The sequence below is a fragment of the Nilaparvata lugens genome, chromosome X (assembly GCF_014356525.2).
Source record: "Nilaparvata lugens isolate BPH chromosome X, ASM1435652v1, whole genome shotgun sequence".
NCBI classification, from domain to species: Eukaryota; Metazoa; Arthropoda; class Insecta; order Hemiptera; family Delphacidae; genus Nilaparvata; species Nilaparvata lugens.
The window spans coordinates 91,227,666-91,247,559 of NC_052518.1; the positions used below are offsets into that span (position 1 = coordinate 91,227,666).

The 19,894-nt window shown below is 32.8% G+C and overlaps 1 protein-coding gene across 20 annotated transcripts in view; it reads left to right on the top strand.

Annotated features, from left to right (window-relative positions):
- LOC111043953 (latrophilin Cirl) overlaps positions 1-19,894 on the top strand; it is a 166,935-nt gene that overhangs the window by 103,006 nt on the left and 44,035 nt on the right. For 10 of the 20 annotated variants that reach the window (XM_039442673.1, XM_039442674.1, XM_039442660.1 and 7 more), the window contains exons 3-4: positions 4,603-4,795; positions 17,939-18,045. In XM_039442673.1, the coding sequence (XP_039298607.1) occupies positions 4,603-4,795; positions 17,939-18,045 (300 nt within the window). Of the gene's footprint in view, positions 1-656; positions 813-4,602; positions 4,796-17,938; positions 18,046-19,894 lie in introns of those variants that run through there. The other 10 variants (XM_039442659.1, XM_039442664.1, XM_039442662.1 and 7 more) reach the window with 3 other exon arrangements.

Here is a 19,894-nt window from a genome sequence, read left to right on the forward strand (position 1 = left end):
AACTATGTACATTATCAGTAATCACTCCATTGAACATTAAATAATTAATCACTGATTGATGTTCCACTGATTACTGAAACGTTTCACTGATTAACGTTCAATTAAATTGATTATTAACTATTTTCCACTGATTAAATTAACTACAGAGTGGTTGATTTGGATCATTGAACCAACGACATATTGAATAATATGTGGAGTGGTGGTGCGTCATTGTTGTGAATACAACATATTCGGAAACATTTTCCTTGACTTGATCGATGATATAACTCGTTATTGACCAAAAATAACCATCTTTGCACACGAGTTGAACAAATAGCTATTATTTTGTCTCAAAGAAACAGGCAACTTACCAGCTTGAATTGCAAATAACGAGCTATGTCTTTTTTGAAACGGTATGATATTGAAAATCCCTCACAGGCTTCTGTTTCTGTCGAGTTCTTTGACACGAGATTCCACGATTCAACGAAATTTCGAAAAAAATCTGTTCCTCTTATCAATAGAATTATTCAATTAGTAATTAATTACAATTAGTTTTGTCAGTTGAGGATACTCCATGTTCGATTATTTGCGTGCTTCCATATCAATTTGTAAGAATGAGGCTGAGGAACGATAACTCTGGTTCTAAGAAATCTGTTATCTGTGATTTTCGTGAACGTGCTAAAATAGAATAAATCTCATTATTGCAAGTGCAGCTCTGAGTGTTGGATACTAGATCATGCATCCTTGTATTGCCGGTGTATTTCTTCTAACAGTTCTGCTAGAATGGGAAAAATTCTGTGTTCAAGGTATTCGAATGCAGGCGAGTGATTTAGGTAACGTATCTTTTATTATTATTATTAAGATGCATATCAAATAGATTTTCAGTGATATGATCCACTAATAATATAATGGAGTTGGGAATCCAGTATATGAATGAATAGAATTATGAGTATTCAAATCAGTAACTGTTGATTTAAACTCTTTGTAAGCTGTAAGCTCTGTTAACCTTATTTGTACACCTTGAATTGGAAAGATTTTGATAAGTAGGTTTTAATGAATAACATGTTACAGCTTTTGTTCCAATCTCGTACATAGTTTCGATTTCATCATCTGATTAGATGATTGATTTTGTCGGTTATAAATCATATCCTTTTTATGAATTCCATTATTCTTTTTATGAAACCATTGGTTTTTACGGAGATAATACTCAATCTATAAAATTGTATGAAAATTTTTGCGAGTTTTATATGAAAAATGGCTGCAAGTGATCATTACATTCATGTAACCGCTATATAGAATTTTTTTTCAACCTTTTTTTCAATTCAGTTTGTCGGTAGAAGATAATCAGAATATCGTATTCTAGATTCGTAGCAGTATTGTGTCAATTGAATAATCATGGTTATGTATAGTCGTTCTGCTAGTGACCTAATTGGTATAAATTCCAACAAAATTAAAAATACTTACCTTTCATTACGATTAATTTGAAACCCTCTTATTTGGAAAAACACGTTAACTTTTTTGCTCAATCATTTTTTGAAGTACAGTGTAAGCTACAGCATAAGGAAAGCTGTTTCTTCATCTGAAATTATACTTTTCATTATGAAAAATAGTTATGGAACTGTTTATTAGTATTTCTAATCATTTCAAGTTGTAAATTATTCTAGGATGAGTGAATTACTGGGTTTACCCTGAAACATCAATTCGTAATTATTGCTATTCCATAATTTTATCTCATTTTGAGTCGTTCAATCATCTACTGAATCTCTTTTCTTTATTTGGAAATCTAAGTTTAGTATTAAGTTCCTAATTTTTCTGCCATTCCATATTCATTAATCGTTTCCGGTTCTGTTAGCTTCTGGTAACCACTTGTTCCATTCTGTTCAGATTAAGGTTCTTTTCTGTGCAAATTTTTAATCTCAGGCGGAGTCTTCATTAGTGTTCCTGGTTTTCATCAGACGGGGTGAACATGAGCATGAAATTAGTTGCTACCTTATGTTCCTGCTGATCGAGATTTGAAAGAAATAGCTAATGCGTTTCCAGATGATGGAAGCTAGACTGTTGTGAGCATCTCACCGGAATTCGGCATAATGAGAAAGCTCCGATTGAAGAGAAGTGCTTGTAAAGAACTACCACTCACGTATTACGAACCTTTCGTATCTAGACTGGAAAATTGGAAAAAAGTAACCACCTGGGAGAAACCGAACAATAGATGGATTGTTGATAGGGATTTCGGTATGGAAATTGGAAGATAAGGGAGATCCATTGATGATAACAGTATTGATTGAAATGTGATGGCAGTCAGAATACTACGAAGCTCATTTGCTAAACCGGTGATTATCCTGTCAATTCTGTTTCTGGCCATGGTAATAGAGTACTTGCTTTTGTACTGATATGTCCATTGTAGTAATCATCATCCGTCTTGTTACGTATTGCCTGTGCTAGTCGATTATTGGCTATTTACTGCCGAGTATCCACCTACCTCTAACTAGCAACGCAATAAATGGATTGTAATGGACTTACAAAAATGCTCCGGAACTAGAAGGACGTTTAACGTTCATCAGTACTTGTGATTATTTTATGATTTTTTCGAATCTAAGCTTACCAGCCAAAAATTTGCGTAGTGTAGTTGGCTAGATCTTGAAACTTTGATAAGTTGTAAAAATAAACTCGGATTGTTGTTCAATTTGACGCTTTTTGGGAGTCTCGAAGGGTCTTTTTGGGAGATTTTTCTTAGATCCAAAACTGTCAATTAACAATTTAATAAATACACTAAAATGTTTAATCTTTAATGAAAACTGTTAATCATACTCACATTCTAAGCATTTTATATTATGAACATTTCTGGAATACTACTACCTATATACATAAAATGTATGTAAAATTTAATGTAATATAAAAAAAAATCTTATAAAATTGTTAATAACTGACATTTCATCCAGTAAATAATATCCAGTCATGTTAGGTAGGTTCACATTACGCCTAATTTTGGAACAAAGTTCTTTAATCCAATCTGATTCCTTCATTTACAAACTTGTGTATAACTAAATTTACTATATTTTATGACATTTCTTGATTCTCTCTCGTGCTTCCTTGTACTTGAGATTGAAGATTCAGTTTGAATAGAATTCTCGCCCTTTTGCAGTTATTTATTTATACGTTGGGTATCATAACTCAGTTCGCACTCACCTATGAAACATTGGAATTCAAATTAATCTTGATCCTCGAATGCGTCCTTATAATAATAAAACGTTCTTAAATCCTCTGGAATACCTCTACGAAGACAATATATTTGTGTAGGGATGAGGGGTTTAAAAAAATTTCTATTCTAAAGGATTAGAACTCGGTGAACTAAATCTAGCTTGGTTAGAAATTACTCTAATCTTAGTCTCATCTTTCTATTACATATAAGTTTTGCGCCTTGTTATTCAAACTCAACACACCAACTATAACACTTTTTCTGTTAGAATAAATTTTTCTTGAAATTGCGGAGTGTCCCATGTATAGCAGTAGAATCGCCATTGCTGTGACTTTGGAATTGTGGGAGTGGCTTGTCTAAACCAATGGCAGACGTTCATTAATAGGTCATTCATCTACAAATCAAGTCGCCTGTTCATTAACGCGTATTCTGCCGCTCTGTACTTTGCTTCTAGTTTACCAGAGATTGACTATATAAACAAACGAAACCAGTTGTTGTTTTTGATAAATTCTAGGTTGTGACAACTTCATGAGTTTTTGTTTAATACTGTTATCAAATTAATGACTTGACCATCTTAAAGTGATTTGGTTTTAATGATCGAGCGTTAGCGAGTTCTTACGAAAGGCCAAAGTCGTTGTCCGTCAGTTGTTTGTATGTTCTACAATAATTTAAGAAAGATTTGATCAATCAGTTTTAAATTTTGAGCACCTATTCTTCGAACCTTTTTACAGATCAAGTTCGTTGGACAACAGAATCGACTCACTCTTTCGTCCTTTTCCAGGATATAACAAATAACATTGGAAGTGCATAAGAAAATAAATGTTATGATTTATCATTTAGTCAGCTGAAGAATTCATTACATGCATGCAAACAGTTTCTCCATTGATTCGTTCATAGCTGAGGCTATTTGGAAGCTATCACACAGACAGACCTTCATGTGCTGACATGCTTTCAACAACACTGGTTTTGGTTGTTTACATATACAACATTTACATCAATAAACTGATAGGGGATGAGATATCAATGTGCGGTTTTCGCCATGAATTTCCTCTTGGAACTCTGTATCAAAATTATGTATCACATGACCAACTTCTCATTTAAAAAAAATGAATTTGGATTCATATGAGGACAAAGATGTTGAAGCGATAGAGTAATTTTTGAAGATTAATTTCTCATTTCAAATAGGATCCCCAATGAAACCTACTGTCAAATTATTCTTGTAAAAGAAATATTTAGCTGTTTCCATAATTTCCACCAACTCTGTATAATTCAACGTTGCGGGTTTCTAATATTACAATACAACAGATCTTGAGCGATTTCTCCAAACTAGGGGGGATCACTAGTTAATTATGAAACGATTCAACGATGTATATTGATAATTCGACTATTCAACCCTAATAATGTGATTTTTGATTTTGTTGTTCCAGAGCAACCACTCTATGACACGGCCTATGCGTGTGAGGGTAAGACGCTGAAGATTGAGTGCAAGGCTGGCGAGCTGATTCACCTGATCAGGGCGAATTACGGCCGCTTCTCAATCACCATCTGCAATGACCATGGCAATACGGATTGGAGTGTCAACTGCATGTCACCTAAGTCTCTGAGGGTGTTGCACTCAAAGTAAGTCATATCACACATTAATCTATAAAATAAGTTTCTTCCCATATTTCTGTCACTGCATGAACTACCTGAAACATGTAAGAATGTTTCTATGAAATTCTACCTGAAACATGTAAGACTGTTTTCATGAACTTCTACCTGAAACATGTAAGACTGTTTTCATGAACTTCTACCTGAAACATGTAAGACTGTTTTCATGAACTTCTACCTGAAACATGTAAGTCTGTTTCTATGAACTTCTACCTGAAACATGTAAGACTGTTTGCATGAACCTCTACCTAAAACATGTAAGACTGTTTTCATGAACTTCTACTTGAAACATGTAAGACTGTTTTTATGAACCTCTACCTGAAATATGTAAGACTGTTTTCATGAACTTCTACCTGAAACATGTAAGAATGTTTTTATGAACTTCTACTTGAAACATGTAAGACTGTTTTCATGAACTTCTACCTGAAACATGTAAGTCTGTTTCTATGAACTTCTACCTGAAACATGTAAGACTGTTTTCATGAACTTCTACCTGAAACATGTAAGACTGTTTTCATGAACTTGTACCTGAAACATGTAAGACTGTTTTCATGAACTTCTACCTGAAACATGTAAGTCTGTTTCTATGAACTTCTAGCTGAAACATGTAAGACTGTTTTCATGAACTTCTACCTGAAACATGTAAGTCTGTTTCTATGAACTTCTACCTGAAACATGTAAGACTGTTTTCATGAACCTCTACCTAAAACATGTAAGACTGTTTTCATGAACTTCTACTTGAATCATGTAAGACTGTTTTTATGAACTTCTACCTGAAACATGTAAGACTGTTTTTATGAACTGATACCTGAAATATGTAAGACTGTTTTTATGAACTGTTATCTATCACCAACGCGAGGGTAATTCAAGCCAATTTCAACCAAAGTCTATGAAAGTTTTGCACTGAAAGTAAGTCATAAATAAATCTATGAATGAGTTTCTTCCATTATTTCTGTCATTAGTTGAACTATCTGAAACATGGAGAACTGTTTCAATGATTTTGGATCTATTATCAACGTGAGTGTGATTCCAGTCAATCTTTTAGTTGAGCCAAAGTCTATGAAGATGTTGTACTCGAAGCAAATTGTATTTATCAATTAATAGAATGAGTTTCTTACTTATTTCTGCCACTACATGAACTATCAAGGGCATGAAGTTTGCTTTTATGAAATCGGCCTGTGTTCTATGATACTTGAGTTTTAAGCTCTAAGCTTTTTGAAGATTAAAGTATTTGGGTCTATTGGTTATCCCCTATCTTTCTATCATTACAATAAGTACCACGGGCTTGAAGCGTTGTTTTTATGAATTTATTATCAATATGAGTGTAACACGAGTCAATTCAATGTTAGTAAGATGTTTGTAATATAATTTGACGAATGAAGTACGTATCAGTAAGATAACGATCTTGTCAGTAAGATCAATTACAATAACATGAAGATCTGACCATGAATAATTTATTGTGTACTGTAAATCTTCTTCTTCTTCTTTGGCTGTGCCTTACCCCATTTAAATGGGGTCGGCATTGCTTTCTCTTAGTAAATCATGACCTAATAATAAGGGAGGCTGGATTGATAGGTTCATTGAAACAGAAATATAAGGTAATTGGTTAGGGACTGAATCCAGTATAAACTCCTAGCTGCAATTTTTACTCATAGATAATTCGAATTCGAGTTATTTAAATATTGTTCCTCATTGTTCATTCTACTCCATTCCATGTACTGTAGATTTCTATGTGAAATGATAGTTGTATTTCTGATCATCATACGAATAATATTTCTATTCTTATAATCAGAAATTGCTTTATTGACGAGTTACATTTTTAATAATGGCCAACGTCATTCACAAAATTGCATACACAAATACAAATTGTTTGTAATAGGATTATATTGTGTTTTCAGAAACTAAGTAAGGTTATGGGTGAAATTCAATGGTAAAATTTCCTTAGTGTTTAATTGTCAATAATAGATGCTAATGGATATTTATGATCTTCAGTGAGTAAACAACTGTAAAATAGTGTTCCAATTTGGCTCAGAAAGACACTGTTATCAATTTCCTTTACGAAAAGTTTGTATCTTTTTGTTTGCCTCCATACAGAGATAAACGAAAAACCCTGTTAAAAGTCCATGATATCACCAATCAATGGCAGTGATGAGGCTCAAAAAAAGTGTCCAACGTAAAGCCTGTTCTACAAACCAATCTTTATTTTATAATTGCCTTTCCAAATATACTCTTTGTTCTCGGAAAAACCTGTAGTACTGTGGAAATCAAATGAAAAGTCATATGTGAAAGCGAAGTTTTCATTTTCGGAAATTCTGACAAGATACAGAGAACTGTCAGTTTCCATTTATTAGTAGTCTTCTGTCTACCTGGTTTAGCGTGGTCTGTGGTCTCTTCTCAGCCCATGTTCGGTTGAAAGTAATAACCTTTTGTACGCGAATTTGATCTCTTGTACAATCGAATCAACTCCCATATACGTTGTAGACGGATTTACGAACAGTGAGTATAGTATGTAACATTTTATATTTACATTTTTAACCTGTTATACTCACTGTTTGCGAATCAGTTGAGAACTATCAAAGTTGTAACGAAAACGAAACCAGATTGTCAAAATCATACTCACAGAGTTACAACTTCATCTGTCATATTTATGTCAGAAATGTCACAGCGTCTTACTGATGTTTAATTGAAAGTTTGTAGTTTTATTCAGCTCTCTACCGTTGAATTCTTTGAATAAGTCTCTCACATACATTTTCATGTCTTTTCGGGAGGTGATACATGTAAATGAATTTAATCCCATGTCCACTAGTCCTTACTTGCAGACTTTTGATAAATTTAGAATTTTTCAGTGAGTAACTTATCAGTTCCCAGTACACCAATGAACGTAACAAACGTTCATCATCAAGATTGAACTAATATTGATGTAACTTCCGAATTGGAATACATTGTATATCCTATCAGCTGTTTTTTTTCGTTAGGGCTACTCTTGAATATAAATAAAAATAGAAATCGAAGTACCCTTTTTACTCACAACATGATAATGGCATCATATAGCCGAAACATGTTGTGAGTAAACAACTTTAAAAAGGGTTTTTAGATTTATATTTTTATTTATATTGTATTTCCTACTTTATACATGTTACACCAATTCGGGAGTTCAATCAAAATTCAAATGTATTCTATTTAGCCTAATCGACTTGAGGATTGTAGATTAATAATAATAATTATTAGTGTATGTCGTGGATTGTGGGGAGACCGTAGAAAGATCCACCTCGGCATAATCTACCATGACGGAAAAAACTGTGATCTAAATTATTTGCATGTTATAATATATAGCACACTGTAGAAATTGATTCATTCTTTATAAAAATAATATTCTATTCTTTATTAATAGCTGCATTTGAAAAATTCTTGCTGAACTTCCAATAATTTATTCAACGTGCGAATCATCGGGAAATTAAAGAGCATTTAACTTCTCTCCTCTGACTGAACTGCTAATTAGTTTCCGCCTGGAGGTGTTGGTTGAAAAACGTAAACTTCGACTTCTCCATGTTTTCTGTTTTATAATTAATAATCTCGGTTCGTATTTGGACTATTATTTTCTTATGCAGTTGACTTGACGTAAACAATTTAACTTTGGCACCGGTATAAGTAGTAGACACTTGGCAAAGAAAGAGAAGTCGAACGAGAAATGGAGGAGGTGGAGGTGAGAAGAAAAAAAGCCGAAGAATGAGAAGGTGGCAGTCTATAACGGAAAAAATCGCTGCAAGAGAACTTAGAACGAATTTCCTCATTGAATAGTGAGAACTTCGGAAGAAACTAAATTTTCAACCCTCCCACTCTCCAACTTTAATTCAAAAACTCATTTCTTCGCAGTTTGTTCCGTACTTCTTTCACGGCCCTTAATCAGTTGCAACGTCTAATCACTGTCTTTGCATTAAATATTCATTCAAATCTTGAGAAAACTTTAATGGAAAACTTTGAGTTTATTTTGTCATAAGCTCTATTGTTCTTACCTACTTTGAATTCTATAGATCTATTTAAAATAATAATTGCTTTCTCATTTACGCTGCATTTTAATCAATTCCTCAGATGAATATTGTGCAATCGCTTTTCAATAATTGATTTTAAAAAGTTGTTCGGAATGAGAGCATGTTTTCATGACATTTACCTTACAAATGAATTGAGGACAAGTCTGAGTATGACGGCACTATTTTGTCTGCAGTCTAGAGACCTCCATGCAATTAAAAAAGTACAGGATATTTAAAAAAAACCAAGAGTTCGAAGCATGGCATGAGGGAGACAGGAAGAAAGACAAAGAAGGGAGAAGACGAAAAAGAAAATAGAGTATTGGTGCTCTGCCAATGTTGTGACTGATGAGCTTAGATATACATGGAAACAGACTCTCGAGCTTCGTGCTGGATTTTTCAATGTCCTAATGACATTGCAGTAAACCATGGTAGCCTATAGAATGGTATTTTATTGATTCGACATCAAATATAACATTTAAAACCATCCCGGTATCTTCAGAGTCGATATTATATCACAAATCGTCCTAAACAGTGAAAAGCTGAACTCATTACATAATGCATTATCAAACGTCCTAATAAACTGATTATTTGAAGTAATTCTTTGCTTCTTACTATCATAGAGAAAATATACCGTTAATTGGGTATACCATTAGATAAAGATACCATTGCATTATTTGTCTCTGGTACTAGTATCAGTTCTATAGCAGAAGTTCTAAAACTTCAAAGTAGAATATTTATCTATTTAATAATGTACAATATTATTATTCTATATGTGAAGGCACAACAACCTGATGCCGAAAACGGTCCTTTTTCTAATTTATACTACAGTTCAAATCAAAATATGGGCTATATCAGTATCACTTACAATAAAACAAGAACAATTTACACTTGGAAAAACAAACAAACTTTCAATTTAAATTGTAGTTTTTATTCGAATATTGAAACTTCAACAATGAGTTGTTGTTTCGGTTGAATCTGGAGTCTTTCAATGAGTATTTGGTCTTCACCAGTTTTTACTTTACTTCTCTAGATATTACTTTACTTCCGCATAGATTACTAATTGGTGTCACTAATATAATTATAATCTCGGTATACGTGCACGTCTTCCAAAACTCCATACACATTTTGCCAATAGAAACAAAATAACCAATAAAAAGTAAGTTCCAGACCAGATGACAAATTTAATTCTTGACTTTTGCTTCTTTCTTCTGATTGGCTAACAAGTTAAAGTAAATCTTATTCTATCTGAACATCAGTTGAAAAAATTATGTACAATTTTGCAAAATACTGTATTATCTTTGGCAGTTTTACAATAACTAGCTATACACAAGATCGTACAAACAAAATTAATTCTATAACTTTTTATTCTATTCTAGTTAATGATGTAATCTAGTTGCAACTTTGTAATCTAAGTCGGAACTCTGCCAGGAGAGGGCAGCAAATGCTGCTTAATATTTTAAACTCCGCCTTCCTCTCTCCTGATTGGTTGACAGTTTTTAATATGTATATGTACTGTGATTCTAAACTCTGCCAACAGGTAGCAGCATTTGCTGGGTGTTGAGTTGAAATAGACTGGTTGAAGTGTTTACTTGGAAGTTTACTTACGAAAAACTTTACTTTCTGTGATAAGAAGTCTATGTTTAGGCAAGGCTAGTATAAATACCTATACTTAGTATTTCTACTTTTCATTGAATATGGACCCCGTTGTTAAGGCCTATTTTACCGCAAATGGACAGCTCAACAATTTATAATTATATTTTTAATGTATGTTAAGGTTAACCCAAAACCATCGAAATATCTATCTTCTAGTTTGATAGAATATATAATTCTTGATTCTATTCAGTTTTAAACATACTTTTCTCACGTGTATCTTAGACTTGAACTAATCAATTAAACAATCATAAGTATTGTGATTCTGTATTCATATTATGTTTATTTATTTACTCAATGATACATTAAACACAATTCATTGAAATGATTGGGGAAGGACCAACATAGACAGCCCAAAACTGTTCCTTCCCGGAATTTTGATTCATAAACTAGTCCAAAAAGTTTGTTATGTTTCATTCACTTTTGAATTTGTGTCCAATATTCTGTGCAAAATATTTAGTGACTAATAATAGAAAATCTTGAAAAATTGTAATTAGTTTTAGGGCCGTTTGCGCAGTATCAGTTAAAACTAAATTTCATTTCAAACTGGATTAAATTCATATCAAGTTTCGTTTGTTATAATGTGGTCCATTTCTAGTTTAAGCCACCAGCTGATTGAATTCAGTTTAAGCTTTGACTGTGCAAACGGCCCTTAATGCAATAAAGTTCAATCTTTTTTGATTCGATGGAAAAATGATAATAGACGATAAAAAGCCAACCGTTTTAGGTGTAATGTGAACCATCATTTTATTTGTTTATTTCAAAGTGTACAATTATTATTTTTGAAATGGCTCAACAGGATTATTCCCGAAACTGTAACTATTTCAATTTATACACCCCAAATCTAGGTTATGAACCACGTGTTATTTGTAACAGAGATGAATTTATAACCTTTAGATCTATAGATGAATAATCTTCTGACGGTACCAGCAATTTATATACAGGAGCTGGTGACTTATAACAGGAAAAATAGAATTAATATTGAGGAACCCAGACACACGCATACGTATTCAACAAGAAGTAATGTAAATGATTTCTAGCTACCGAGAATTAGATTAGACCTGGTAGGAAGAGGCGCTTGGTATAGGGGTATGAAAATGTTCTTTTTGCTTCCATCTTACTTGAAGGATGACACTACTAATGGATGTTTTTTAAATAGATTGAAGTATTATCTTGTCAATAGCTGCCCATACAAGGTTGAAGAACTATTTCAACCATAGATCTCTCGTTTTTTATGCCTAACTGTTTCTTGTCTCAAGTAACTTTCATCCTATTATGAAACTTTTCATAGTTTTTGACGTGTTTCTATGTGTTATGATTGTAATTGTTTTATTGTATTCTTATTATTGACATATCATGGCTTGATAAATATTGTATTTATGCAAACAAATGTGACGAATAAAGATCTTATCTTATCTTATTTAAAGATAGAAAAATGTATTTTTTATGGCGGAATGATTGAAAATATGTATTTGGGCAAAGCTTGTTAAGTTATAAGTGTCATACACTGAAAGATATCAGCGCAGAAGACAGGAAACAAACTTAGATAGGGATACAAGAGTGATCGCAGGTGCAGAAGGAAACAGAAGGGAGTGTGTGACAGGGAATATGACGGAGAGCGAATGAAAGTGGGAGGAAGGTATTAGAGAGAGCGAGAAAACTATTCGAGAGGGTGAGAAGAAAGACAGACGGAAGAGAAATAACTGAAATGGAATGGAGTTGATAGGGTCGGAGTAGCGACTATGATGAATTTGAGGAAAAGATTGAAAGAATCCAGCTGTGAAGAATTTGGAGATTATTAAGTCTATATTCAAGCTGCATGAGTATGTATAAAATATCGTCTCAGAATAGGAACTTGGTATTCAGTGCGATACTTTGTCCATAACTCATTGTGCAAACATTCAACACTAATAACAAAAACTAAATATAGGCTAAAATCCATGATATTATGTTTATCATAATTTTTATTTTATTTATTTATTTATTCAAATGGCTTTTATCGGCAGAGAGATCCTTTTGGATGTTCTGCCTTGCCGTATTACCCAATGTCATTTCCTATCAACACTCAAGTTTATAGGTTATGTATTCGGTTCTTCATGTTTTCTCACTAGAAGTTTGCACTTTAACTTCCTGAGTTTTTATTTTATAAAGTTTAAAATCAAGAAAACTATTTCCAAACACAAATTCACATGTTAAATGCAAACAAATATAACATTTTGATGATAATATTGAACTGAAAATTTCACATAATTTGACAATATATAATGATTAATAATTTTACAATATACTAATGTTTTATGGAATGTGAAATAAATGAATAATAAGTTCGTATTGTTGGCTTACAAATAATAGCCTATATACTTTGAAGAAGTCATTCATGTCTTGTATTATCCAATTATACATGCCTGAGCTTCTTCAAGTATACTTCATCAAGTCCATTATTTTGCGTAGCCTACAATCATTGATTCATGAGGAAACTAAAAAATAGCTTTAATCTTTTCAAAATGTATGTATTCAGGGCTACTCATTTTTATCTATAAAATAATATTGTACCCTTTTCTGAAAAGTTTTTAATATAAATAACATATTAAAAAACCAATCTGTTATTTTATATTAAAAACTTTTCAAAAAAGGGTACAACGATGTAATTTTATTTATTTATTTATTCAATTGGCATTACAGATCATAATTATAATAAATATAATATTATTGAGAGAAGACAACAGGCATAGCCCAAAACTGTCTTCTCCCAAATTTTTACAAATAAAAGTTTCAAAAAAGAATAAGGTTAAGATTTCACTTTCACTTCAAAAAGTCCAATTTCCACTTCAAAACTAATGACTAAACTAAAAATTTTGAATTTTGATATCTAAAAACTGATTAAAAACAAAAATATTTCACTCAAATCTCTACAGATTGGAAATTTTTGAGTAATTTTGCAAAATTTTGAGCCAGAAAAGAAACACAATACTTCACTATTAGCACAGCTGATATATTTATAAATAGCTTTAATCTATACACACTGCCCAGTTTTTAGATGAATGAGAAAGACACCAGCAAAAGAGGAGAATATAACAATGCTTCATGAAAGCTATTGTGATACGTAATTATAATCTCATAAGATAATTTGAGAATGTCAATCATGTTTTCAAGTTCACCACCTCAAGCTATCACCTTGAAACCTCTCCAGTACAAGAAGAGCTCTGTATTGTTCTCACACTTGATTACAATGAGCACTGAATTGTTATAGTCACTGAGTGGCGTATCTTTCGATATTTTACATTCATCTTTCACCGCTATTGAAAGCTGTTAAAAAATCTGTGGATGACTTCAGTATTGTTCAACAATTTCATGATAGACACATGGTTTTCTACGGAGTCATTCTGAAGAATAGAGTACAAACCCCAAATAGAATCAATTGTATTATACAGCGATTCAACCAATTGAAAGTTGAACTCATCTTAAGATCATTGATAATTCATTTCCGAAATGAAAAGGGAAGTAAAGATAATATCTTAGACTAAAGATACTGTTTAATTATTATTAGTCCTAGATTATTTGTCTCTGATTATAATATCTAGTGTACAAGTTTTTCTTTTAGTAATGAAGTGAGAAGTTATGTAAAAATTCTGAAGAGATTAGAAAAAGATAGTAAACATGAAGGTGCTACTAATGTTTATATCTGGCTACAAATTTAACAAATTGATATACTCAATCAAAACATTGCATTTTTTGTTTTAGTCCAGTCAAATGGTCGTTTTTCAGGAAACAGCCCCGAAAGAATTTTTCTCGACGGTTCTATATGTATTTTTTTGAAAATAGCCCTCGTGAGATGATTTCAGCCGAAATATGTATTTTTTTGTTTGGAAGGCCTTGAAAAGGTATTATAATGAAAAATTTGTATTTTGGCTGTAGGACATGATTTTCTATTTTTGGGTATATCCCCCCTCCCCCCACTACTAAATTAGAAAATTTCCAAGGAATCCTGTTTATAATGAATTGTTCTTTCACGTGATGTGTGGTTTTCTATCTATACTAGAGAAATATCCATGTTGTATAGGGTAGAAGTGGTAGGTTTGCATAATCTTGAAAACCCCTTGAAAAATACCCCTTTTTTGAACATTTGTAGCTCTGGAACCAAGGATGGTAGAATCCTGCGCGATCACGCAATTTATTGGAAATCTTATTCTCTTTAATTTTGTTGAGAATGATTTTTCTTGAGAAATTCAAGGTTACCGAGAAAAAATGGGAAACTTGGAAAAAGTCTGAAATTTTGGGGGTTCTAGGGGTGAAGCCGTCCTCTGGCGTGTCAGCAAATTTCAGATTCGAATTCAGCGCCCCAAAATACATATAGAACCGTCAAGAAAAATTCTTTCGGGGCTGTTTTCTGAAAAACGACCATTTGACTGGACTATTTTAATAAGTTGTAAAATCATGATTATAATGATAAGAGTAACATGATATGTATACTGGAGTGAATCATGTTTTAGATTAAACCATTTTTAATGACAAAATACTCAAAATTAGTTCATAATATGAAGTTTCTTGTCTAAATTTGAAGTTCATTCATTCTTACACGTGTAGTGAGTAGCCTTCCTTGGAAAAAGGATCTCATTTAGAATAAACCATGTTTTAAGTAACAGTAACTGTAATTTTTTCAATTTGTTTTAATAGTACTAACGATGATAAAAGAGTAGGCTAAACTCTACTTTTAGTTAACTTCTTATCCTCTCTGGGTTTACATGGATATTTGCGTTCAAAAATGAACATTCAGTACTATTGGAATAAGGAATATTACCACTTACAGTAACAGTCATGATTATTATTGTATCGACGTAGGTGCCGGACAATATGAAATTGAAAAATTTATAAATTTGTAATAATTGATAAGTTTTTAGTTGACAAGAGAGAGAAAATCATAGCTTTGATTCTTTCCATGGTGGTTAGATACCTATTACTGTAGGTCCATTCATCACTCTCTTTTCCTATATTTCTCTCTCCCATTCTCCCTCTGATAATAAAATCAATCAATCCCTCTTTCAGTTCCGGTCGTGTGTTGATGGGAAGGATACTATTTTATATCCTTCTTAGAGAATCCACAATTATTATTGTTGAAAACCGCCGATTTTTGAAGTTTCATCACAATATTAGGCCTATATTATCCAATACAGTCGAACCTCTGTATAACGAAGTCGATTATCCCGACAAAAAATTTACTGCTGAGAGGTATTCGTTATTGAGAGGTTGTTCTGTCAAGAAAAATTCCACGATCTCATGGATCGTGTAAATCGTATTACGGCGGTAAATAAATGAATATGGGTCATACATTTATTTCCAGAAAGCTTGATTTGTACTATTAGTTGAGTGTAATCAAAGTAACTCAGTAGCAATATTTTTCAATTTCATTCACCAAAGTTATTTTACTAATTTTTACACTACCTTTAGATTGAATACAAAATACGGTAATTTTGTCAATAACTCCACTATAAATACTATAATAACTCAACTCTCCTATTCTTAATGATTTATTTGAGAAAGTGGGTAATTTCCGGTTGAATTCTGCATTTGAATAAAACATCATGATCAATAAACGACTCACATCTATTCAAACAGTCGAACATGTTGTCTGGTACACTATTTTTCAGTTTTAATCCTTGCCTGATAATTTTGAAAGCTTCTAGAACTTCTTGATCTGACGGATTCTTCTCCTCAGGTTCGTCACAGCCATCATCATAGTCAGTTCAAAGAATTGAAAATGTGTGACAAAATCAAGAATGGGAAAGTCCAGTCGTTCACCTGCCTGGTCTACAAATGACAACTTCTTTGAATTCAATCTCCAACATGTGTTTCAACCTCTATTGACTGTCTAACACCCTATCTTCTTCCTACCTGAATTGCCATTATTTTTAGTCTATTGACCTTTCTGCTGAAACTAAACAATTCCTTGAAAATGACCGTCTGCTTCCTATACACACTACATTTTGTATGTTGGAGTCTAGAGAAAACTTTGTTGTTGAGAGGTCCGAAATTCGTTAAATAGAGGTAAATAAGAAGCCAGAACTCTAAAATGTCATGGGACCAGGTAAAAATTCGTTGTGTAGAGGATTTCGTTAAGCGGAGGTTCGTTATAGAGAGGTTCGACTGTATTGTTATTCTAATTGCATTCAATCTTTATTCTCATTGATTAATTATTTATACTTTGTGTCTAATCCAGAATATATTGTCATACATGAATGTCATTCGTATGTCAATAAAGAACTCTCTAATCCAGTGGTCGCCAAACAGTCGATCGCGAGCTACCAGTAGCTCGTGGGGTAGTTTTTGGTAGCTCACAGAAATGCTCATGCAAAAGAATGTCGTCCAGTTTGAATATAAACACTTTCCCAGTCTGAAGAAAATCAATGACAAGAAAAATCCTCCACAGCACCGCAGCAATCAATAACCAAGAATACTTTGCAATTCTTCCAGACTTGAGACAACAGTTTGATCAACGATTTCAATATTTTCAATTCATCAACTCTCTTTTGCAGAGATCAAAGCAGAAGATTTTGCAGCTTGTGTTGTAAAACGTTTTGGTGGAGATCAGGCTTCAGTTGAAATGGAATTTGTGGATTTTCAAAATGATCTGTCTCTCAGATCACTTCTACAACTGGAAATATTTGGCCTCATGTCCCCAAAGAAAACTATCCAAATATTATTCAAGTTGCATTGAGGTTGAAAGCTATATTCAGCTCTATTTACTTGTGTGAAGCATCTTTTTCAAGTATGAAATTCATTAAAAATCGATATTGGAACAGACTGACTGATGAACATTTGGACAACTGCATCAGAATGGCGGCTACAACCTACACTCCAATCATCAAGAAAGTACTTGATGACCAAAAAGAGTTCCACTGCTCTCATTGAAATGTACATTTCAACTTTTTCGCTATGAGATGAGTAGATTTCAACACTAGAAATGTATCTTTATAGGCAATAAAAGTGTGAAAATTTCATTTTGCGTACCGTACTTTCTAAAGTCTAATATTTCTTGTTAGCTCACTAGAAGATTTATAAATTCTATTCTAGCTCATAGGCTCATAAGTTTGGCGACCATTGCTCTAATCTAATCTCTCTCTCTCACTCTCTCCCTTTCTCTCTCACTCTCTCTCTCTTTCTCTTCTGTAATTTCGCAATTGTTTAATTGTAATGTTTAAAAATGCAATAAGTTTTCCAAGACCTAGCATGTGATAAATAAATCAATCAATCTCTCTCTCTCTCTTTCACTCTCTTTCTCTCATTACCCACGTACACGCACTGGTGTGAGCGTGAGTCTGTTTACTCAGCAAATGAAACGCAGAATGAGTTGAATTTTGTTTTGAGTTTTTCGATTCAGTTGATTTTTGCAATCCAATTAAGCAGATGTTTTAACAATATTATTGTTTGTATTTGTCAGGTGCACACAGAATCAGAACTGCAGTATTCCTGCTAGTACCAGCCTATTCTCTGATCCATGCCCTGGAACTTTGAAGTACTTGGAAGCGCATTACCAATGTCTATCAGGTAAATTATATTCTTTCATCAAATATTCTTTTTGTGAAGATAACTATTTCAGTAGTTATTAGAGTATTATTTATATAGTTGAATAATTCACTATAGTGAGGTCCACGTTATAATAGCATTGTTTGATTAGCAATGAATTTGCTATCCTTGTCTATCATCCAACAAAGCGCTATCTCTTTCTCGCTTTGCTCTGTTGCCAGATCGTCTTTTTAACAAATCATTAATTAACAAAATATTTCATCTTAATTATGTGAATTCATTATGAAATTATTGAAAAATATAATTTATTACTTAAAATAGAAGTGATTATCTTAAACGTGAATGAACAGTTAATATCACATTAATCTGTATCAGCTACCGTCAATAGATGGCATTGACAAGGTTCGACAACGTTGTTCTCCTATCTTTCTCTACTGCCATTATAACTTGGACCTCACTATAGTTGTTGAAATGCAAAAATGCATCAATATAGGGTAATTTACATGGATAATGGTTTCATGGATTAATGTAACCTAAATATTTCTCTTTTGCAAGTATAGGCTTCATGTTTAGGTATTTATTTATTTATTCAACAATTACAGAACAATCTTATAAAATGATTGGAAACGGAAAACAAATTTATTTATTTATTCGTAGATACAATCACAAATCATTTAAATATGATTAGGAAGGAACAACAGGCTTGGTCCAAAACTATTTCATTACCAAATTTTGATAATAAATAACATGTTCAAAAAATAGGTTATGTTTCCACTGTAAAACGTTCAAGGCTACAAGCCTTCACTATTCCATTTCCGAACTTTGATAGTCCCAAAGAGGTTTGATTCTTTAGAAGTAAGCAACATCCTAGAGTAAACCACTAGAGTTCACGATGAAGAATAGATTCTAATGAGCATGAAATGAATGGACACAATATGAAAAATTCTGGAGGATAACTGGAGCGAGATATCTTTTTACAAAATTAAAGATTCAGTTAGGGCATTGAAGTGTTAAGAGAACAAGAACAAATAGTGCTTCTTTGATATTTTTTTGTGATGAGACTACGGGTGACGAAATTGCCGTTTAATTATTGCGCGAGAAATTTCCAACGAAAAATATTAATTAATCTTTCACCCTCCGCTCAAAGATCATCGTAGTCGGCAAGCGAAGATTAATTCCTTTATCTTTGCTTTACAGAGCAAATTAATAACAAAAAGCTCATTCGAAACTCATACGCACAAAGGCGTGCGTGGGTCTCACACTCCCATTTGGCTGCAAGCACCTGTCAATAGACTGTATTCTACCAGTTGAATGAATATGCCTCTAAATGAAAATGTTTTTATCTGTTCTTGACATATTTCAGTCGGTAATTAATGAAAATTGCTGTTTAGCGATGACCTTTTCAACTCGAGATGTTCATACCGAAAACAATCCATATTGCCCCTCTCATTAAACATATTTCACATCTGATTCCCACCCTGAAGTTGTTTCACTTTCATTGAATACATTTATAATGCAGATAATGGAATGTCAGTTGGAGTTAAATATGTCTGTGCTTGAAGGATATCATGAGATATTCAAAATATACTATGATTTCCTGTGAATGTAATTCTAAAACTGGAACCCCAACTTGTGGGCGTACAATACGATATAAAGGAATCCAGAATTTGAAATGTATTTTCGTTCTAATTCGAGCATTACAATTAAAGGGAGCACGATTAACTTTTCGGGAGTCTGAAGTGTCAAACAATATGTAGATATTTATAACCTCAGTTAACATTATTCAAATTAGAATATTTTTGGATGATGAAGAAGATTACTGGGAAAATTAGTAATTCAGTTGAAACGACCAAGTGAGTTGTCAAATGCA